The sequence below is a fragment of the Manacus candei genome, unplaced genomic scaffold, assembly GCF_025592945.1.
Source record: "Manacus candei isolate 608988 ecotype Guabito, Panama unplaced genomic scaffold, ASM2559294v1 h1tg000197l, whole genome shotgun sequence".
In the NCBI taxonomy this organism is placed as follows: domain Eukaryota; kingdom Metazoa; phylum Chordata; class Aves; order Passeriformes; family Pipridae; genus Manacus; species Manacus candei.
This window is the reverse complement of record NW_026138245.1, coordinates 489,303-507,955: the sequence shown is the minus strand read 5'-3', so window position 1 is coordinate 507,955 and position 18,653 is coordinate 489,303. Positions and strand designations below refer to the sequence as shown.

Below are 18,653 nucleotides of genomic sequence, written 5' to 3'. Positions count from 1 at the left end.
GCCCCGTTCTCCCCCAGGGCAGCTGAGATTTACTCACAATTTTACACATCCAGCAAATGTCTTACATATTCACTCCTTCCCTCAGAAAGATCACACCCATGGGAATTAGCTCAGAGAGGTCCTTCTGAAGTCCTTCCAAAGTCCTCATTTGGTCACTGGGGGCCTTCTGGTGGCCTCTTGGTGGTCTCTGGTGCTGGTTTGGAGCTTGAACTTTACTTGACCTTGTCTGTTGAGCAGAGTATTTACAGCTGGATACAGAGGGCCCTTGTTCATCATCTCTTCTCCAAAACCTGGACACTTATGTGACAACTACCCCAACTGAAAAGCATTCAGATACTTCCCGATTTTGTAACTCCCCTGCCAGAAACTTCCACTGCAAAGGCCCCTGGAAAATTCCTGAGCAAGGGAGAATTCCTGCTCTCAGGAGAGACCCCGCCTGGTTTGACGGGAGGCCTGGGAAGGACCCCCCTGGCAGAAGCTTTCCCCCCAGGCTCTCCAAGCTCCTGGCTGTGGGCAAAGCCAGCCCATGGCCCAGCGGGGTGGGCTGGGGCTGCCCAGGGGCAGGAGACACGGGCCCCACGGAGCGAGGCCAGCGGAGCCCCAGTGGGCCGGGGCTGGAGCGCCCGAGGCCCGGGAGAGGCTGGAGAGCAGGCAGGGAGCCCGCAGGCCTGCCCGCTCCCAGCTGGCAAGGGCTGCAGGCAGAGAGGCAGCTCTGCAGGCCTGGAGCAGCACAGGGGCTCTCCAGCTCTGCCCTCGGCACAGGCCTCTCCCAATGCACCAGGCACAGACGGGCACCATTGCAAAGGGGAACCTTTTAGCCCCAGTTTCGGGGGGAATCACAGACTCGCCCCAAGGAGCCACAGCCAAGAGTCTGGGGGCAGCACGGGGCCCTTCCTGGACATTAGAGACCTTTCCTAATCTTTCAGTGGGCCCACTTTGCCTTTGGATTCCTTGTTTCCATTAATCACAGAGGGGGTGTTAGGCCATAAATCACCTTTAGCCAGCACACAGCAAAAATTCCTCACAAGCTACTTTGGAGAGAACACAGCTTGGGAAAAGCACTAGAACTGTCAGTTTTGTGAGAGTTACCCTTGATAAGCTTCAGTGAACAAAGTCTGGGAGAGAAAGATGTGTTCTTGAACCTGCATATCTGGAAACAAGGGCCTTCTGCAGAAAGCAGCAGGTAAGGAGGAAGATGAGCAAAGGCTCAGCATTTGTGGGGGAAAATGTCCACCTGAGAAAAAGGTGCTAAAAAGAGTAAAAGTGTGAACTAATTAGCATAAGCAACAAGAGAGTACTGAGCAAGAGTGGCTAAAATACTAATGAATGAAATGGAACAATGAAATGATGCCATTTGGTACCAATGAACATTAATTTCTTTGTCAAAAAAGCGTAAATGGGTGCAAAAGTGCTGTACTGCTGTCTGTGTGAAGGCAGCATTGTTGTTGGCCACATGCACAGCCAGCAAAGAAAGTAATGCCTTGCTTTGTCACACTAAACCCACAGTGTTAGAGGGTTTGATTGATCCCAACAATGTCAGAGCATTTGGCAACACCCTCAGCACTCAGTCACTTGCACTGCCAGCATGGGGGCCAAATGCTCTCCTTGGAAAAAACATGGACTGCCATCATTTCCAGGAGCCCAGCTCCAAAATTTGGATAGCACTTCCCGAATTGGATATGTCTGGGGATTGCTGCCATGCCAAAAGGGCCAGGACAGAAAGCTGCTGCTGGCCTTTGCCTGCCCTGGGAAACCTTTCCTCTGCCCCCCAGCACTGGGGCTGGGTGCTGTCCTTCCCAAGGGAAGGGACTGTCATCCCCCCCGGGAGCCACCTCCAAACCTTGGATTCCACCTGCCAACCTGACTCTGTCAGGGATTGCTCCCACCCAAAAGGGGCCAGCACAGGAACCTGTTGCTGGCCTTTGCCTGCCCTGGGCACCCTGTCACCTGCCCCTGAAACACTGGGGCTGGGGGCTTTCCTTCCCAAGGACAGTTAATGGCACCAACTTTCAGGAGCCCACCTCTGAGCTTTGGGCATCATCTCTGTCCTGCAAAATGGGTGTTTCCTCAACCCTTTGTGTTCTCTTGGTCTGTCACAGCCCCAAAAAGGCTGAGACCCTTGTTCCTGACCACTTTTAAAGAGGATTTGAAGCTTAAAGTCTTTTAGGAAACTAATCCAAAAGAGCCCCCCATTTCCAACAATGACTTTCCTGCATTACTGGAGGGAGCAGTGAGAATTTTGGGATGAAGTCTTTACTCTGCTGCTGATGAGCTCAGAGTCGGTGTCTCCTGTGCTCTGGCCACGGGGCAGGGCCTCCCTGCCCTTTGGTCCCTGCCTCCTGACCACCCCTGTACCAGGGGATACTGTGCAGGTCACCTGGAAACAAACCCATTCCAGCCCAGCATTCCCCTGTGTGCCCACTGGAATGTGCACCAGACACCCTGAGGGAAGAAACATTTCCAGAGGAGACTTTGCTCTTCCTGCTGCAGCCACAAATGGGACAAATGAAACCCTCCAACTCTGTCCTTTTGTATCAGTGAGTCAGGCACCACTTTCTTCTGGCCAGGAATTGTGTGGGGGATAACTCCAGCCCTCCCTGCCCCCCCAGCCTTTTCACTTATTTATATGTGTTTAGCAAAGAAAGAATTTAAAGGGCATCAGTTCTAACTTACATCATCCTCTTCAGTATTTAGCATTCTGTCCTCTATTGGTTATTGACTCTCACTTCTCACCCTAATTAGTCCCCATTTTTCAGGCTTTTTATTATCCTTTTCCCAGGCAGGGAGTTTCCAACACCTATTGTATGGTCTTTGTTAACCTCTTCTTTATCTTCTAGTTCCTGCACAATGTCCTTGTGGTCTGTAAATTCTGCATTCCTTGTGTCCAGTTTCAGCAATCCATCTCTCTCCCCAGGCTTTGTTCACTGAAGCAGATCAGGGCTAGTTTAGCAAAACTCAGAGTTGCAATAATTTTCCCAAGCCTGTTCCCACAAGAGCAGGTGATGACAAACTTTGCTAAGTGCTGGCCAATAGTGACTTAAGACTAACCCACTGTTTAGGATGAATATTCTGGTTATGATTCACTAAAGCAATTAACTAACAAGTTAATGAACACCATTCATTTAAACAAATCAGGAAATGATCTCGTTCCCAGCAGCAGCACCGAGTGCCCGGAGCTGATGTGTGCAAGTGCTGGGCTGGAGCAGAGACGTGCTGGAGGGGCAGATGGCAATGGGACAGCACAGAAAGGGGAAACGCTTCCCCCCAGGCCAGGGAAAAGCTGGGTTGGTCTCTGCAGCCCTGGCAGGAGAGGCCTTTGCTGTCGGGGGGTCTCTGCAGCCCCTGAGGGGCTGTGCTGGAGGAGAAGCTGATCTCAAGGCAGGACAGAGATGCTGAAAATGTCTTTGGGTGGGCACATCCCGTGATTCAGGAACACTGACAATCATCCCACAGAGCCTTGGTTGAATCATCAGGTGGGTGATGAAGGGACAGAAGGGCCTGCAAAGCCTGGGAGCAGGTCCCCCATTCCATTGCAAGTGGGAACACCGTGGGATCTTCTGGCAGGGCAGCAGGGCTGGGCACAGGCAAACCAGGAGATGCTGGAGGCTGTGGCAGACAGCTCTGGGCCACAGACAATCCCTGGGCTGCCCAGGGCTGCTCTCTTGCTGCCAGACAAGGGGGTCTGGCTGGGCAGGGGAAGGCTGAGGGAGCCAGGGCTGCAGGGAGCAGGGAATGGTGGAGCTGCAGGACAAGGAGCAGAAGGGCCCTGCAGGGCTGCAGCAGAGCTGATTGCAGGGAGCTGCCTTCAGGGCAGGGATTCTGCCCCTGGGCTCTGCCCTGCTGAGGCCACACCTCGAGTGCTGTGCCCAGTTCTGGGCCCCTCACTTTGGGGAAGATGTTGAGGTGCTGGAGCGTGTCTGGAGAAGGGCACTGGGGCTGCTGAAGGCTCTGGAGCACAAGTGCTGTGAGGAGCAGCTGAGGGAGCTGGGCTTGCTGAGCCTGGACAGAAGGAGGCTCAGGTGGGACCTTCTCACTCTCTACAACTCCCTGACAGGAGGGGGGACCCGGGGGGGTCGGTCTCTTCTCCCAGGCCACCAACAGTGGGACAAGAGGGCACAGCCTAAAGCTGCACCAGGGGAGGTTTAGGTCAGACAGGAGGCTCAAGTTCTTCCCAAAAGGGGTGACTGGGTGTTGGAATGGGCTGCCCAGGGAGGGGGTGGAGTCACCGTCCCTGGAGGTGTTTCAGAAAAGACTGGATGTGTCTCTCAGGGCCATGGTCTAGTTGACAGGGTGGGGTTGGGTCATGGCTTGGACTCCATGATCTCAGAGGTCTTTTCCCACCTCGTTGATTCTGTGATTCTGGAATGGCCCCTTGGTTCCATGAGGTTTTGCAGTGTCACAGTGGCCCTTTGATTCCATGAGGTTCCACAGGGTCACAAAGGCCACTGGATTCCATGAGGGTACCAAAGGTCTCGGGGCTCCTTTGATTCCATGAGGCCCCACATGTCACACTGGCAACTTTGTTCCATGAGGCTCCACAGTGGCCCCTGGGTTCCTTTAATTTCATGAGGTCCCGCAGTGTCACGATGGTCCCTTGATCCCATGGGGTTCCGCAGTGTCCCAGGGTTCCTTTGGCTCCATAAGGCTGATCTCGGGCTCTGAGACAGAACTGAACCAGCAGTGGTTGTCCAGAATGTGCCCTAGAAAATATCTGTGTAACCAACTGCAATGGAGAGAAACCAGCCAAGGAAAGGAAAGAAACAATGAAGGGAGGAACTCGTGGTTCACAGAAGCAGCAAAGCAGGCAAAGGTGGGGTGTTACAGAATCCCAGAATGAAAGAATGTGCGAGTTGGAAGGGACCCCAGAGGGATCATCAAGTCCAACCCTCAGCCCTGCCCAGGCCCATCCCCAAGAGTCACAGCCTGTGCCCCAGAGGATCATCCAAACTCTGCTGGAGCTCTGTCAGCCTTGGTGCTGTGCCCACTGCCCTGGGGAGCCTGTTCAGTGCCAACCAGCCTGGGGGGGAAGAACCTCTTTCTAACATCCAACCTGACCCTGCCCTGACACAACTCCAGGCCATTCCCTGGGGGCTGTCCCTGGTCCCCCCAGAGCAGAGCTCAGGGCCTGCCCCTCCTCTGCCCCTCCTGAGGAAGTTGGAACTGCCATGAGGTCTCCCCTCAGTCTCCTCTTGTGCAGCTGAACACCCCAAGTGCCCTGAGCTGCCCCTCCTAAGGCTTCCCCTGCAGAGCCTTCCCCATCCTGGTGGCCTCCTTTGGACACTCTCGACTGGCTCAATCTCTTCCTTCCATTGTATCCCCCCAGAGTGCCCCACTATTGAGGTGAGGCCGCCCCAGGGCAGAGCAGAGCGGGACAATCCCCTCCCTGGCCCGGTCATGCTGGGCCTGATGCCCCCAGGACAGGGTTGTCCCTCCTGGCTGCCAGGGCACTGCTGACTCCTGGCCAAGTGGGCACCCCCAGGACCCCCAGGGCCCTTTCCCAGCACTGCTCTCCAGCCTCTCATTCCCACTCTGTCCCCACATCTGGGGTTGCCCCATCCCAGGGGCAGAATCCGGCACTGCCCCTTCTTGAATTTCCGTGGCTCTGCTGCCAACCCATCCCACCACCGCCCCAAAACACCCACCGGGGACCCCCAAAATCCCCCTAAGGGGCATTTGCGGCTCAGCTTTGGAGTCCTGTAAGATCCAAACATTCTCCCCCTACATCCCCCCCTTCCAAAAAAGAAACAAACACCAAAACCCCCACCAAGATATTTGGGACGAGCTCCCCCTTCCCGATCCCCCGCGAGATGGGGCGGGGGGGACGATCCTGTTGCCGTTCCCGCTCCGCCTTTCTCCCTGCCCTTCCTGCCGCCCCTCCTTCTCCTGCTGCATCGCTGCGGCCGCGGGCGGAGCTCTGGGGTGAGCGGGGGAGGGGGACGAGCCGGTGGGAAAGGGGGGAAAGGAGGGAAACGGGGGGTAGGACCCCCAAAGGGAGCGCGGGGGGCGGTGGGTGAGCCCCAAAGGGAGCTGGGGGGAGCCGGGGTTTGGGGGGCCGGTGGGCAAGGGGTGGGCGAGGGGGGCTAAGGGGAGGTGGGAGAGCGGGCAAGGGGTTCCCTTGGGGGTCCCTTGGTGTCCCCATGCGTTGATCTGTGGAGAGGGGGGCCCTGGAGAGGGGACACCCCGGGCTCGCTGTGCCGAGCCGGCGGTCGGGGCCGTGCTGTTGGTTGCCGATCCCGGCCGGCTGAGCCAAGAGCCCGGCCACGTGTGCGGGGCCCGATCCGCTCCCTGCTCTCGTTGCCCCGGGGCAGCCTCTGGTGTCCCCCCGGCTGTGGGGGCGTTTTGTTGACTCGGGCACAGGCGGCCCTTGTGCGGGGCTGTGTGCCGGGGGGCTGCTGGGGGTCCCCGGTGGGTGTTTTGGGGCGGTGTCGGGATGGGTTGTGGGCAGAGCCCCGTGGGTGGTCGGGGGGCTGCGGGTCCCCCCCTTGTTGGGGGTTGGTGTTGGTGGGTGAGGCCCCGGCGGCTCCATTGTGAGGCCGGTGTGGGCGGGGGGGGCTGGTCCGGGGGAGCCGGAGGGAGCCGAGGCAGCGGGTTTGGGGAGCCCTCGGGAGAGCCGGGGGTGGGGGGAGGAAGGGCGGGAGCCCCGGAGTGTGGAGAGCGGAGCGGGGCGATGGCGGAGCTGGGGGACCCCCGGCAGGCTGGAGGGGGGAGCAGGGAGAGGGAGGAGCCCCGGGAGGCTGCAAGGGGGGTCCCGGAGAAGGGGCAGCCTGGGCAGTGGGGACCCCTGGGATCCCCGGGCCAAGAAAGTGGAGAAGGCGGAGAGGGGGAATGTCTGGGAACCCGGCCCCCTGAAGCAGAGAGTGAGGGGAGAAGGGACCCCTGGGACCCCCAAAAGCTGAATGTTATTATTTTGGGGGTTTTTATGGACAAGATGCCCGGTGAGTCCTAGAGCTGGACTTGGGCAGGAGGAACCCCCAGGACAACGTGCTCACACCTTGTTTTTCCCTCCCCAGCAGGATTTCTGCTTCCCAAAGCTTGGGCGGATGGAGGAGGAGGCTGCGAGGAAGAGGAAGATGCCTTGGGCCCCCCAGGCAGGTGAGGAGGAAGTCAGTGCCCCTTTGGGTGGGTCTTTTGTCTTTTGTGGCCGTCCTGCTGGGGCCGGAGTTGGGGGGATGTCCTTGGGCTTCCCTGTGGGCCGGAGGCAAATCCCCTGCGTGTCCTTGTTGGTTCCTGCCCCAGGCCCCGAGGTGAGGCCGGAGAGCGCGGAGGACAAATCCCCCCGGCAGAGCTTGGTGGGAGAGGCCGTTTTGAAGGGCTCCCCGGCGCAGGAAGGCAGCGGGGAGGAAAAGGGCCGGAGATGCCCCCGCAGGAGGGACTCCAAAGCCAGCCCAGGGGGCTGTGAGGAGGAAAGAGCCAGCGTGTGCCGGGAAGGCGGCCGGAGCTTGAGGTGGAGCTGCGAGCTGGTGGTCCCTGAGCAGCCTCCCAGCAGGGAAAAGCACTTCACATGTGGGGAATGTGGGAAGAGCTTCAGGAAGAGCACGACTCTCCTCAGCCACCGTCGCATCCACAGTGGGGAACGGCCCTACACGTGTGGGGTGTGTGGGAAGAGCTTCAGGAAGAGCTGCACCCTCCACAGGCACCGTCGCATCCACACTGGGGAACAGCCCTACACATGTGGGGAGTGTGGGAAGAGCTTCAATCAGAGCTCCAACCTCCTCAGACACCAGACGATCCACAGTGGGGAACGGCCCTACATGTGTGAGGAGTGTGGGAAGAGCTTCAATCAGAGCTCCGCCCTGCTCCAACACCAGATGATCCACAGTGGGGAAAGGCCCTACATGTGTGAGGAATGTGGGATGAACTTCAACCAGATCTCCACCCTGCTCCGACACCAGATGATCCACAGTGGGGAACGGCCCTACACGTGTGGGGAGTGTGGGAAGAGCTTTAGGAAGAGCTGCACCCTCCACAGGCACCGTCGCATCCACACTGGGAAACAGCCCTACACATGTGGGGAGTGTGGGAAGAGCTTCAATCAGAGCTCCAACCTCCTCAGACACCAGACGATCCACAGTGGGGAACGGCCCTACATGTGTGAGGAGTGTGGGAAGAGCTTCAAGCGGAGCTCCTACCTGCTCCAACACCAGAGGATCCACAGTGGGGAAAGGCCCTACACGTGTGAGGAATGTGGGAAGAGCTTCAATCAGATCTCCGCCCTGCGCCGACACCAGATGATCCACAGTGGGAACGGCCCTACACGTGTGGGGAGTGTGGGAAGAGCTTCAGGGACAGCTCCAGCCTTTGCAAACACCGTTGCATCCACACCAGGGAATGGCTCTACAAGTGCTTGGAATGTGGGAAGAGCTTCAGCACAAGCACCAAGCTGCTCAGCCACCAGCACATCCACAGTGGGGAACAGCCCTACACGTGTAGGGAATGTGGGACAGCTCCACCCTCTACACCCACCTTCCCATCCACATCAGGGAGAGGCCTCACAAGTGTGGGGAGTGTGGGAAGAGCTTCAGGGACAGCTCTGCCTTGACCTCCCACCAACGGACCCACCGGTAAGAGAAGCCCCGAGTGCCCCGACTGCGGGAAGAGCTTCGGCCGCTGCTCCAACTCCATCAGCCATGGGAGGACCCGCGTTGGATGATCCACAGGGACCCCCGTTGGGCACAGACCTGGTGTGCTGGTTTAAAGGTAAACCAGCAGGGGAAATGACAGCGGTGACCCCTAGAATGGGATGGAACACCTGGAATGGGAATGAGAATGCCTGGAATGGGAATGAGGACATCAGGAATGGGATGGGGACAATAGCAATGGGATGGGAACACCAGGAATGGAAATGGGAACACCTGGAATGGGAATTGGGAAATTGGGAGCAGACTGGGGACACTAGGAATGGAAATGGAAACACCTGGAATGGGAATGGGAACACCTGGAATGGGAATGGGAACACCTGGAATTGGAATGGAGACATCTGGAATGGGAACACCTGGAATGGGAATGGGGACACCTGGAATGGGAATGGAAACACCAGGAATGGGAATGGAAACACCTGGAATGGGAATGGGAACACCTGGAATTGGAATGGGGACACCTGAAATTGGAAGGGGGACACCTGGAACGGGAATGGGAACACCTGGATTGGAAATGGGGACACCAGGAATGGGAACACCTGGAATTGGAATGGAGACACCTGGAATGGGAACACCTGGAATGGGAATGGGAACACCTGGAATTGGAATGGGGACACCTGAAATTGGAATGGGGACACCTGGAACGGGAATGGGAACACCTGGATTGGAAATGGGGACACCAGGAATGGGAACACCTGGAATTGGAATGGAGACACCTGGAATGGGGACACCAGGAATGGGAATGGAACTACCTGGAATGGGAATGGGAACACCTGGAATGGAAATGGGGACACTAGGAATGGGAATGGGGACACCAGGAATGGGAATGGAAACACCTGGAATGGAAATGGGTACACCGGGAATGGAAATGGAGACACCTGGAATTGGATCACCAGTAATGGGAATGGGAACACCTGGAATGGGAATGAGGACACCAGGAATGGGAATGGGGACACCAGGAATGGGAATGGAAACACCTGGAATGGGAATGGGGGCAGCAGGAATGGGAATGGGGACACCTGGAATGGGAATGGGGACATCAGGAATGGGAATGGGGACACCTGGGCTGGGAATGGGAACATTGGGAATGGGAATGGGAACATCGGGAGCAGGTTGGGAACACCAGGAATGGGAATGAGATCACCTGGGATTGGAATGGGGACACCTGGAATGGGAATGGGAACATTGGGAGCAGACTGGGGACACCAGGAATTGGAATGGGGACACTTCAAATGGGAATGGAGACACCTGGAATGGGATGGGAACAACTAGAACGGGATGGGAACACCTGGAACAGGAATGCAAACCCGTGGAATGGGAATGGGAACAGCCGGGACCGGGCTGTGTCCCTGGGGAAACAGGAGGCCAGGCCCAAAAGAGTTAACTAAGAAATTGGGGCCTGCTAACAAGCTACCAACATCCAAGACCATCTGTGCTCGTTCTGTTCTACTGACTGGAGCAAAGCTTCAGAGAATAGTACAGGAACATGTCCTAGGCCTCGAGGGGATAAATTAGAGAGACAGCAGGATCAGGGAGACATTGGAATAGGAGGAATAGGCCGGGAGCCAGGGCTTTTTCCAAGCTTCAGTGAGCGGGTGAAGAAGAATGGAAGAGAAGGAAGGTCAAGCTGAGGAAGATGAGTTGAAGCCCCCAGAGCCATGGAGGAAGACTGGAAGTACCCTCAGGATTGAGGGCCAAGAGAAACACCGCCCCAAGCCCCGCCTGAGCTCCACCTCTACTCCACCTGTTATTAATATGCATCGATAGATGTTGTAATCTCTTGAATATGCATTTAATCCCAGCTGAAGATTGTAGAAAAATGCTGATTTTGTGTGAAGCCTTGGAGCAAGTTTGTCCAGCGCCAGCTGGCTTGCTCCCAACGTTGAATAAACAAATACCTTGCTGCTTAAAGATAAAAAAGTCTCTGAGCAGTTTCTGGGACCGATTTTTCGCATTCAGCGCCCAGTCAGTCCCAGGATGATCCCAGTCACTCCTGGTCTCTCCCAGTTGCTCCCAGTTTCCTCCATGTGGTCCCACTCATTCCCAGTTGCCCCCAGAAGCTTCCAGCATGATCCCAGTTGCTCACAGCCACTTCCAGTCATCCCCAGTGCACTCCCAGTTGCTCCCAGTATGATCCCAATCACCTCCTGCATGATCCCACTCACTCCTGCTATGATCCCAGGATGACCCCAGTCACCCTCAGTGTGGTCTCAGTTGCTCCCATCACGGGCCAAGCTTCTCCCACCGTGATCCCAGTATGGTCCCAGTTGCTCCCAGTTGCCCCTAGCACAGATCCAGTCACTCCAAGTATGATCCCAGTCCTCCCTCCTGACAGTCCCAGTCAATCCCAGTTGCTTTTATTGTAAATCCAGTCACTCACAGTTCCTTCCAGTTGCCCCCAGCCCGGTCCTAATTCCCCTTCACGTAGTCCCAGTCACTCCCAGTACAGTCCCAGTCACCCCCACCATGGTTGCAGACACTCCCAGGATATCCCAGTAGAGCCCTCAGCATGCTCGTAGTCCTTCCCAGTCACTCCCAGATGCCCCAGTAACATTCCAGTTTCCACCAGTATGATCCCAGTGACTCCAAGGCACTCCCACTATATCCTATGTGGCCTCCAGTTGCTCCCAGTAGCCCTCGGTGTGGTCCCAGTTGCTCCCAGTATGATCCCTGTTGCCCCAGTTCTGGTCCTGGAGGGTCCCAGTGTGCTCAGATCCTGCTCCCGGGGGGTCCTGCTGGGTCCCAGTCCTGGTCCCGGTGTATCCTAGTGTCCCAGTCCATCCCAATCTGTCCCAGTCTGTCCCAGTCCATCCCAGTCCATCCCAGTCCATCCCAGTCCCTTCCCAGCCGTTTCCCGGGTCCTGCCCCCCACCCCCCAAGATGCTGACGGGGTCGGGGCTCCGTCTTTGGCTTCGTCTCCCTGGGCCTGCCTGGAATGAAGGGGCCGCTGGGACACTGCGGGACCTCCTGAAACCAAAGGAACCCCGGGAGAATTTGGATACTCCTGGAATCAAGGCACAACTGGGACACTGCAGGGCCCTATGGAAAAAAAGGAACCTTGTGACACTGCGGAATTCCTGGAATCCAGGGGCCTTTGGGACATGGGGGCCTCATGGAACCAAAGGAACCCTGAGGTGTTTCCGAAGGTCATGGAATCAAGGGGCCACTGGGACACTGCAGGGCCTCTGGGAATTAAAGGAACACTGGGACACTGGGGCAGGACATCCCCCTGCAATGGCACCAAGACAATGCCCCATTTGCAAAGGGGTCAGTGCTGAGCTGAGAGGGGGCCAGGCCAAGGCAGGAGATGTTGGACCCCAGACTGGTTTCACCCCAAATGATGCCCCTGATGGTGAGGGAACCCCTGGAGTCCAAGGACTGTCAGTCCATGGGTTTCTACCAGAAAGGGCCAGTCCCCTTTCCCAGGGGCAGGTTCTTCCAACAGAACCCTTCTTGGGGGGTGTGTGGAGATTCCTGCCTTGGCTGGGGACCCCCCAAGGTCACTGCTGGAGGTTGAGAGCAGAGATCTCCCCACGAGCGCTGGTCTGGGGGAGTGTCAGAGACTGGAACAGTTAATGATTTCTGCATTCTAAGAGACTTCTGCAGGCTTTTGACTTTCTGATGGGCAGCTGGGCCCATCCCCCCTCCTCCAGTGCAGAAGATGTCAAGCCCCCAAAAGGCGGGAAGAGCCGAGTTTACCACGCCCTCCACATGAACTCCGCGCCAAAAAGGGGGACACCCCCCTATGGAACCATCTCCCCGCCTTGGGGAGGTGCAAAGGATATGGATATTGACTGGTGACTTTGGGGGTTTGGGGGGGATTTTTCCCTCTTCTCCCCCCACCGCCTGCGGATCCAGACCATTGCTTTTTACATGGCTGGATCCAGTGGGCGGTGACTATTTACGTTTTTACCACTCTCATCTTTTCTTCTTTCTTGCTCTCCCTTACTCTTACCCTGTCTTTCTCTCCCCTATGCATTTTTCTCCTCCCCCAAAAGGTTGGCCTTGTTATATGACAGCCCCCAAAATGCTGGCATACCTGTTGATACAAAATTGTTCAAATAAACCTTGTCAATATGTTTTCAGACACCGATTATTCAGTGTTGTTTCACTTTAATCCAGCCCAAGGGAATTATGGATAAAACCTGAGTTACCAACCCATCTTTTTCCTGGGGGGGGTTGTAACAGTCACTGCTGTCCCTGTGATGTCACTGCTGTGACTGTGATGTCACTGCTGTCCCTGTGATGTCACTGCTGTGACTGTGATGTCACCGATGTTCCCGTGATGTCATGGTTGTCCCTGTGACATCACAGATGTCCCTGTGATGTCATTGATGTCCCTGTGACATCACCAGTGTCCCTGTGATGTCAGTACTGTCCCTGTGATGTCACTGCTGTCTCTGTGATGTCATGACTGTCTCTGTGATGTGACCAATGTCCCTGTGATGTCACTGCTGTGACTGTGATGTCACCAACGTGTCTGTGATGTCATCGCTCTCTCTGTGATGTCATTGCTGTCTCTGTGATGTCACCGCTGTGCCTGTGATGTCCCCACTCTGTGATGTCACCGCTGTCCTTGTGATTGTGATGTCACTGTTGTGTCTGTGATGTCACTGCTGTCCTTGTGATGTCACTGCTGTCTCTGTGATGTCACCGCTGTGTCTGTGATGTCACTACTGTCTCTCTAATGTCACTGCTTTCTCTGTGACGTCACTGCTGTCTCTGTGATGCCACCGCTGTGTCTGTGATGTCACTACTGTCTCTGTGATGTCACTGATTTCCCTGTGATGTCACTGCTGTCTCTGTGCCTGTGCCTGTGATGTCACCGATCTCTCTGTGATGTCACCGCTGTCTCTGTGATGTCACTGCTGTCCCTGTGATGTCACCAATTTCTCTTCAACCAGATTGCAACCACCACTCTCAACCAGACTGCAGATCACCACTCTCAACCAAACTGCAACCACCACTCTTGACCAGACTGCACCACCACTCTCACCAACAGGTTTTTTTCCCCTCTCCCTTTACTTTGGGCTCAGGGGGCCCAACAAACACCACTCTGTTCATGCCCCAGGGTGCTGGGTTATACATTTGGGTTTTGTGGGTTAAAACCAACTGTTTGTCTGTATAATCAGACTTATAGTATTATTTTATTAAATTGTTATTCTGACTTATAATCTCTCTTTTGGGTTGAGTTCATTTCCCCTGCTGGTTTACTTTTAAACCAGCACAATCAGACTGCTCAAATTACCGTGGTATTACTCTGCTCTCCATTGCTGGCAAAATCCTGGCAAGAATACTCTTGAACAGACTAAAACCCACTATAGCAGAAGGAATTCTTCCTGAAAGCCAATGTGGTTTCAGAGCCAACAGGAGCCCCACAGACATGGGATTTGTTCTCAGACAACTGCAAGAGAAGTGTAGGGAACAGAACAAAGGTCTCTATGGAACCTTTGTTGATCTCACCAAGGCTTTTGATACTGTGAGCAGAAAAGGTGTGTGGCAGATTTTGGAACGTTTAGGTTGTCCCCCCAAGTTCCTGAAAATGATCATCTCACTCCATGAGGATCAGCACGGCCAAGTCAGATATGGCAATGCACTTTCTGAGCCCTTTCTAATAACCAATGGTGTGAAACAAGGCTGCGTTCTCGCACCAACCCTATTCACAATCTTTTCCAGCAGGATGCTCCAAAGGCCACGGCAGACCTCGATGATCAGGATGGGATCTACATTTGATACCGTACTGATGGAAGCCCTTTCAACCTAAGGCAGCTGAAGGCCCACACCAAGACCTTAAACCATCTTGTCCAGGAGCTGCTTTATGCTGATGACGCCGCCCTCGTCGCTCACACAGAAGCAGCTCTGCAGCGTTTAACATCCTGCTGTGCTGAGGCTGCTGAGCTCTTTGGGCTGGAAGTCAGCTTAAAGAAAACAGAAGTTCTCCATCAACCTGCACCTCAGGAAGTCTTCCATCATCCCCATATCACCATTGGCCAATCAGAGCTCAAATCAGTCCAGCAGTTTAATTACCCTGAACATCCACTGCTCAGATGATGGGACCAATCCATCTGTTCTAGAACAGGCAGCAGTCACAAGCATTGAGGCCATGTTGCTGAGAACACAGCTGTGCTGGGCAGGGCACGTCTCCAGGATGAAGGACCAACCACCCCCTCCCTAAGATCGTGCTCTGTGGTGAACTTGCCACCGGCTGCCGCAAGAGAGGAGCCCCGAAGAGGAGATACAGGGACTGCCTGAAACAACATCTCAGCCTTGGCCATATTGATCTCCATCACTGGTCTACTCTGGCCTCCAGTCGGGAGGTCTGGAGACACCCCATCTCTAACGCTGCTGCTTCCTTTGAGAACGCAGCAGGATCAGCATCGAGGAGAAAAGACAACGCAGAAAGAACCGTGTCCTGTCCATCCCATCCAAGGAGTCTTTCTGCTCTGCCTTTTGCAACTGGACGTGTCTATCTCGTATTGGCCTCTTTAGCCACCAGTGTGCTTGTAGCAAATGTGGGCAGAGCCCTTCCCAAATCTTCTTTCACAAAGCCCAGCCATGATTTTGGATATTAATTTGGGAGTCTGGACTCATTGGTTTATTTGGTTCTGGAACTAGTATTTGGTTTATTTGGTTTTGGAAACAGGTATTTGGTTTCTTTTTTATTATGGGTACTTCAGGTTGCAAAGAAAGAATCTTGAAGAAATCCTTTCTGGTATTTTGGATATTAACTTGTGATTTCTGGACACACAAGTTGATTTGTTTTGGAAACTGGTATTTGGTTTATTTTGTATTCTTGAACCATAGGAAACAAATTGGGACCCACTTGGAGGGACAAAGCTGTTGATGCTCCAGGGGTTCCAGAACCCTGAGGATTCCAGTGCCCACTGAAAGTGTTATTCAGGGAGATCCTCTCAGTCCCTGGATGCGGGGAGTTCCAAGCAAGATCCCTGGGATTTTATTAAGACATTAAAAGGTTTATAAAAGGTTTATAAAACGTATATAAAGGTATAAAAAGATATATAAAAGGTGGACGTAACCAACATAGAAATGGAGCTCTATAATGTAATATGATTGACTTATAAAAAGTTGTGATAGAACTGTAAAAGAAGAGGTGTGATGGCTCAGAGCTTTTTGGGCTGCCCAGGGAGGTGGTGGAGTCACCGTCCCTGGAGGTGTTTAAGCAAAGACTGGCCATGGCACTGAGTGCCGTGCTCTGCTTGACGTGCTGGGGATGGGGCGTAGGCTGGATGCCGGTTGATCTCACAAGTCTCTGCCAAGCTCAGGGACTCTGGGCTTCTGTGCCACCCCAGCCTTTGGGGACAGCGTGCTGGTGGCTCAGAGGCTCCGTCCTTGCCTTGCCTTGCCCATCTCCTGGCTGCCAGGCAAGGGCCTTGTGACATCAGAGCCTCTGTGGAACAGCGCGGGGGCTGAAAAGTGTCAGTGCTGCGTCCCCGTGCCCAGAGCCTGGGCAGAAGTCGGCTGGCAGGGACGGGCAGAGACTGTGCAGAGGTGTCAGCTCGTCCCGCAGCAGCACCATGCCCAGCCAGGGCATCTCCTGGCTCCTCAGGCTCTCGGTGCTCCTGCTCTTGCCTGGCCCACTGGAGCCTTGCAGCCGTGCCACAGGTGCCATTGCTGAGAACCGGGGTTTGCCTTGGATGGCCCCTTGCCAGAAAAGGCAGGAGAGGCTGGAGAGAGGGGAAGGAGGGGGGTCAGGCCGCTGGGATGGTGCCGGCGGGCCGTGAGCCCGAAGCCAGCAAGGCCTTGGGCCCACACGGTGTCAGGGGAGGACTGAGAGCCCCCAGGGAGGAGGAAAGCTGGGCAGGCCCCAAGGCTCCTGGGCCTCTTCCTTGGCAGCCCTTTGGCCAAGGCCCCGAGGCAGAGGTGGGGCTCAGCCCCTGCCCAGCAATGGGGCACAGGCTGAGCCCCAGGGACACCAGACCCAGGCGGCCTGAGCTCTTCTTCCTGCAGCGTCTGCCTGGGGCAGCCCAGCCAGGCCTGAGTCTCTGCAGGAGAGGCCAAGCCCAGCCAGAGAGGGCTCAGCCCTCTGAGGCTGCACTCACTGCAAAGGGAACAAAACATTGGCCCAGAGGACATCCTGCCCCCAAATGGAGAACTGGAAAGGTGAAGAAGAAAAAAGTCACCCCCCTCCATTCTTCAAGAAATGTTCAGATCTCTTTCCTAAAAGCATCCAGCACTCGGGTCACCCAATTTTCTCTCTGACAAGGGGTTTTCCATTGTTCCACGCAATTCCCAGCCTGCCCAGTGTTGGAGAACATAAAGCTGAGTGGGAACAATTTCAAGCATGGCACAGAATTTACAACCCAGAATGAGACATTCTACACCTGAATGGATATTACTCCACTGGACTTTACCTTATTATACTGGATATGACATCACCCTGGATTGGACAGTTCATCCCCAGTTATCCCCAGTTGTCCCCGGTTTATTATTGTACTGTTATACTGTTGTCTGTACCCCAGTTGTTGTTTTTAAATTATCCACCATATTGTCTCCCTCATCCCCTCACAGTTTTCCCCTGTTTTCCCGCTCCCCTGCGCCTGATTGGCCACTAAGTGCTGCAGTGCAGGGAGAGCTGCCATTGGCCCGTTTCCCCGGTTACATCAAAACTCCTCCCCTCCTTGCCCGGTTACCCAATCACGTTCATCCCTGAGCTGTCAGTCTTATGCTCCTCCCTAGTCCAAACTCCACCCTTGAACCTGCCCTATATAAGTTACTGTTACCCCCAATAAAATCGGCATTGCTTCACGGGACCTCTGCTGTGTCCCGAACCCTTTTTGCAGTGCCGTGTCCCCATTCCTTTGCCCCGCTGGTCGTGGCAGCCCAGGATCACTTTTGGGGTCCCAACCCCCACTTTTTCCCCCCTCTTCCACCCCTTACACATCATTCCCCCAATCCCCAGCCCCCTCATGCTCAGTTTGGGGGTCCCACCCTCCCCTTTTCCCCACTCTTCTGACCTCTCCCTCCCCTTTCCCATCAGCCCCCAATCCTCATTCCCCCTCCACTTTTGGGGGCTCCCACTCCCCTCCCACTCAGTTTGGGGTCCCACCACCCCTTTTATCCCCTCTGACTCACCGATCCCCCTCTTCCCAACGCCCCCTCTCACCCGAGACCTCCTCACCTTCAGCAGGGGTGGCTCCCAGTAACACCAGAGCCCATAAATGTCCCCTCCAAAGGGGGTTAGGTGGGGTCCTGGGTGGACTCTGAGTGGGTTTGGGGGTTCCTTGAGGGGCTGTGGGGTGGTTTAAGGGGGTCCCAGCACACTTTGGGATGCGTTGGATGCCGTGTTGGGGTGCAGATGTCCCCCCAAAGCTCCCCCAGAGCAGGGTGACACAAGGGGGGGAGGGGGCACAAAGGTGCCCCTATTCCTGATCCATCCCGGAGCAACCACACTGGGGGCAACTGGGATCGTACTGGGAGCAGCCGGGCCCCTGCTGAGTTTATACTGGGATTGTACTGTGAGTGACTGCAATAATACTGGGAGTATGTGAAAGGGACTGCAGCCATACTGGGGATGACTGGGATCAAACTGGATTCATTGAATCCCCTGGAAGTGTCTGGAATTTACTGGAATCATTGGGGGTGACTGGACTCCTAGTGGGATCATACTGGGAGCAACTGGGACCATGCAGGGGCAAGTGGCATCCTCCAGGTAGTGCCTCCCATTTCTGAGGAGAGAGTAAAATAAAAAGCTCCTCACCCCCCCCACAGCTATTGGAGGGCCTTCAGCCTGGAATGTGGATGTGCTGGTTGGTTCTTTTGTGTGGGTCAATCACCCAAGGCAAAAACTCCCCTCCCCCGTTCAACATCCCCCCTTACAGCAATGCAGGGCAAAGAAAGATTCCCTGCCTGGGTTTTTTTGAACAAGTAAACCTGTGACAACCTCCCAGGCTGCTGAGCAGGGACAAGGAGGCAGTGAGGCCCCAGGGCTGCAAGGGTCACTTGTCTCCTCATGGTGGGACCGTAAATGGGCAGAAAAGAAACCCCCAAGGCTCAATT

At 55.3% G+C, this 18,653-nt stretch overlaps 1 protein-coding gene across 1 annotated transcript in view; it reads right to left on the bottom strand.

The window, feature by feature from the left end:
- Nucleotides 1–8,193: 8,193 nt before the first annotated feature.
- The window catches only part of LOC127464165 (uncharacterized), a 348,813-nt gene continuing 338,353 nt past the window's right edge, over nt 8,194–18,653 (bottom strand). Inside the window, exons 6-7 of the mRNA XM_051774361.1 lie at nt 9,176–9,697; nt 8,194–8,956 (exon numbers count right to left, since the gene is read on the bottom strand). Of these exons, the coding sequence (XP_051630321.1) occupies nt 8,519–8,956; nt 9,176–9,676 (939 nt within the window). The 5' untranslated portion in view covers nt 9,677–9,697 and the 3' untranslated portion in view covers nt 8,194–8,518. The remainder of the gene's footprint in view (nt 8,957–9,175; nt 9,698–18,653) is intronic.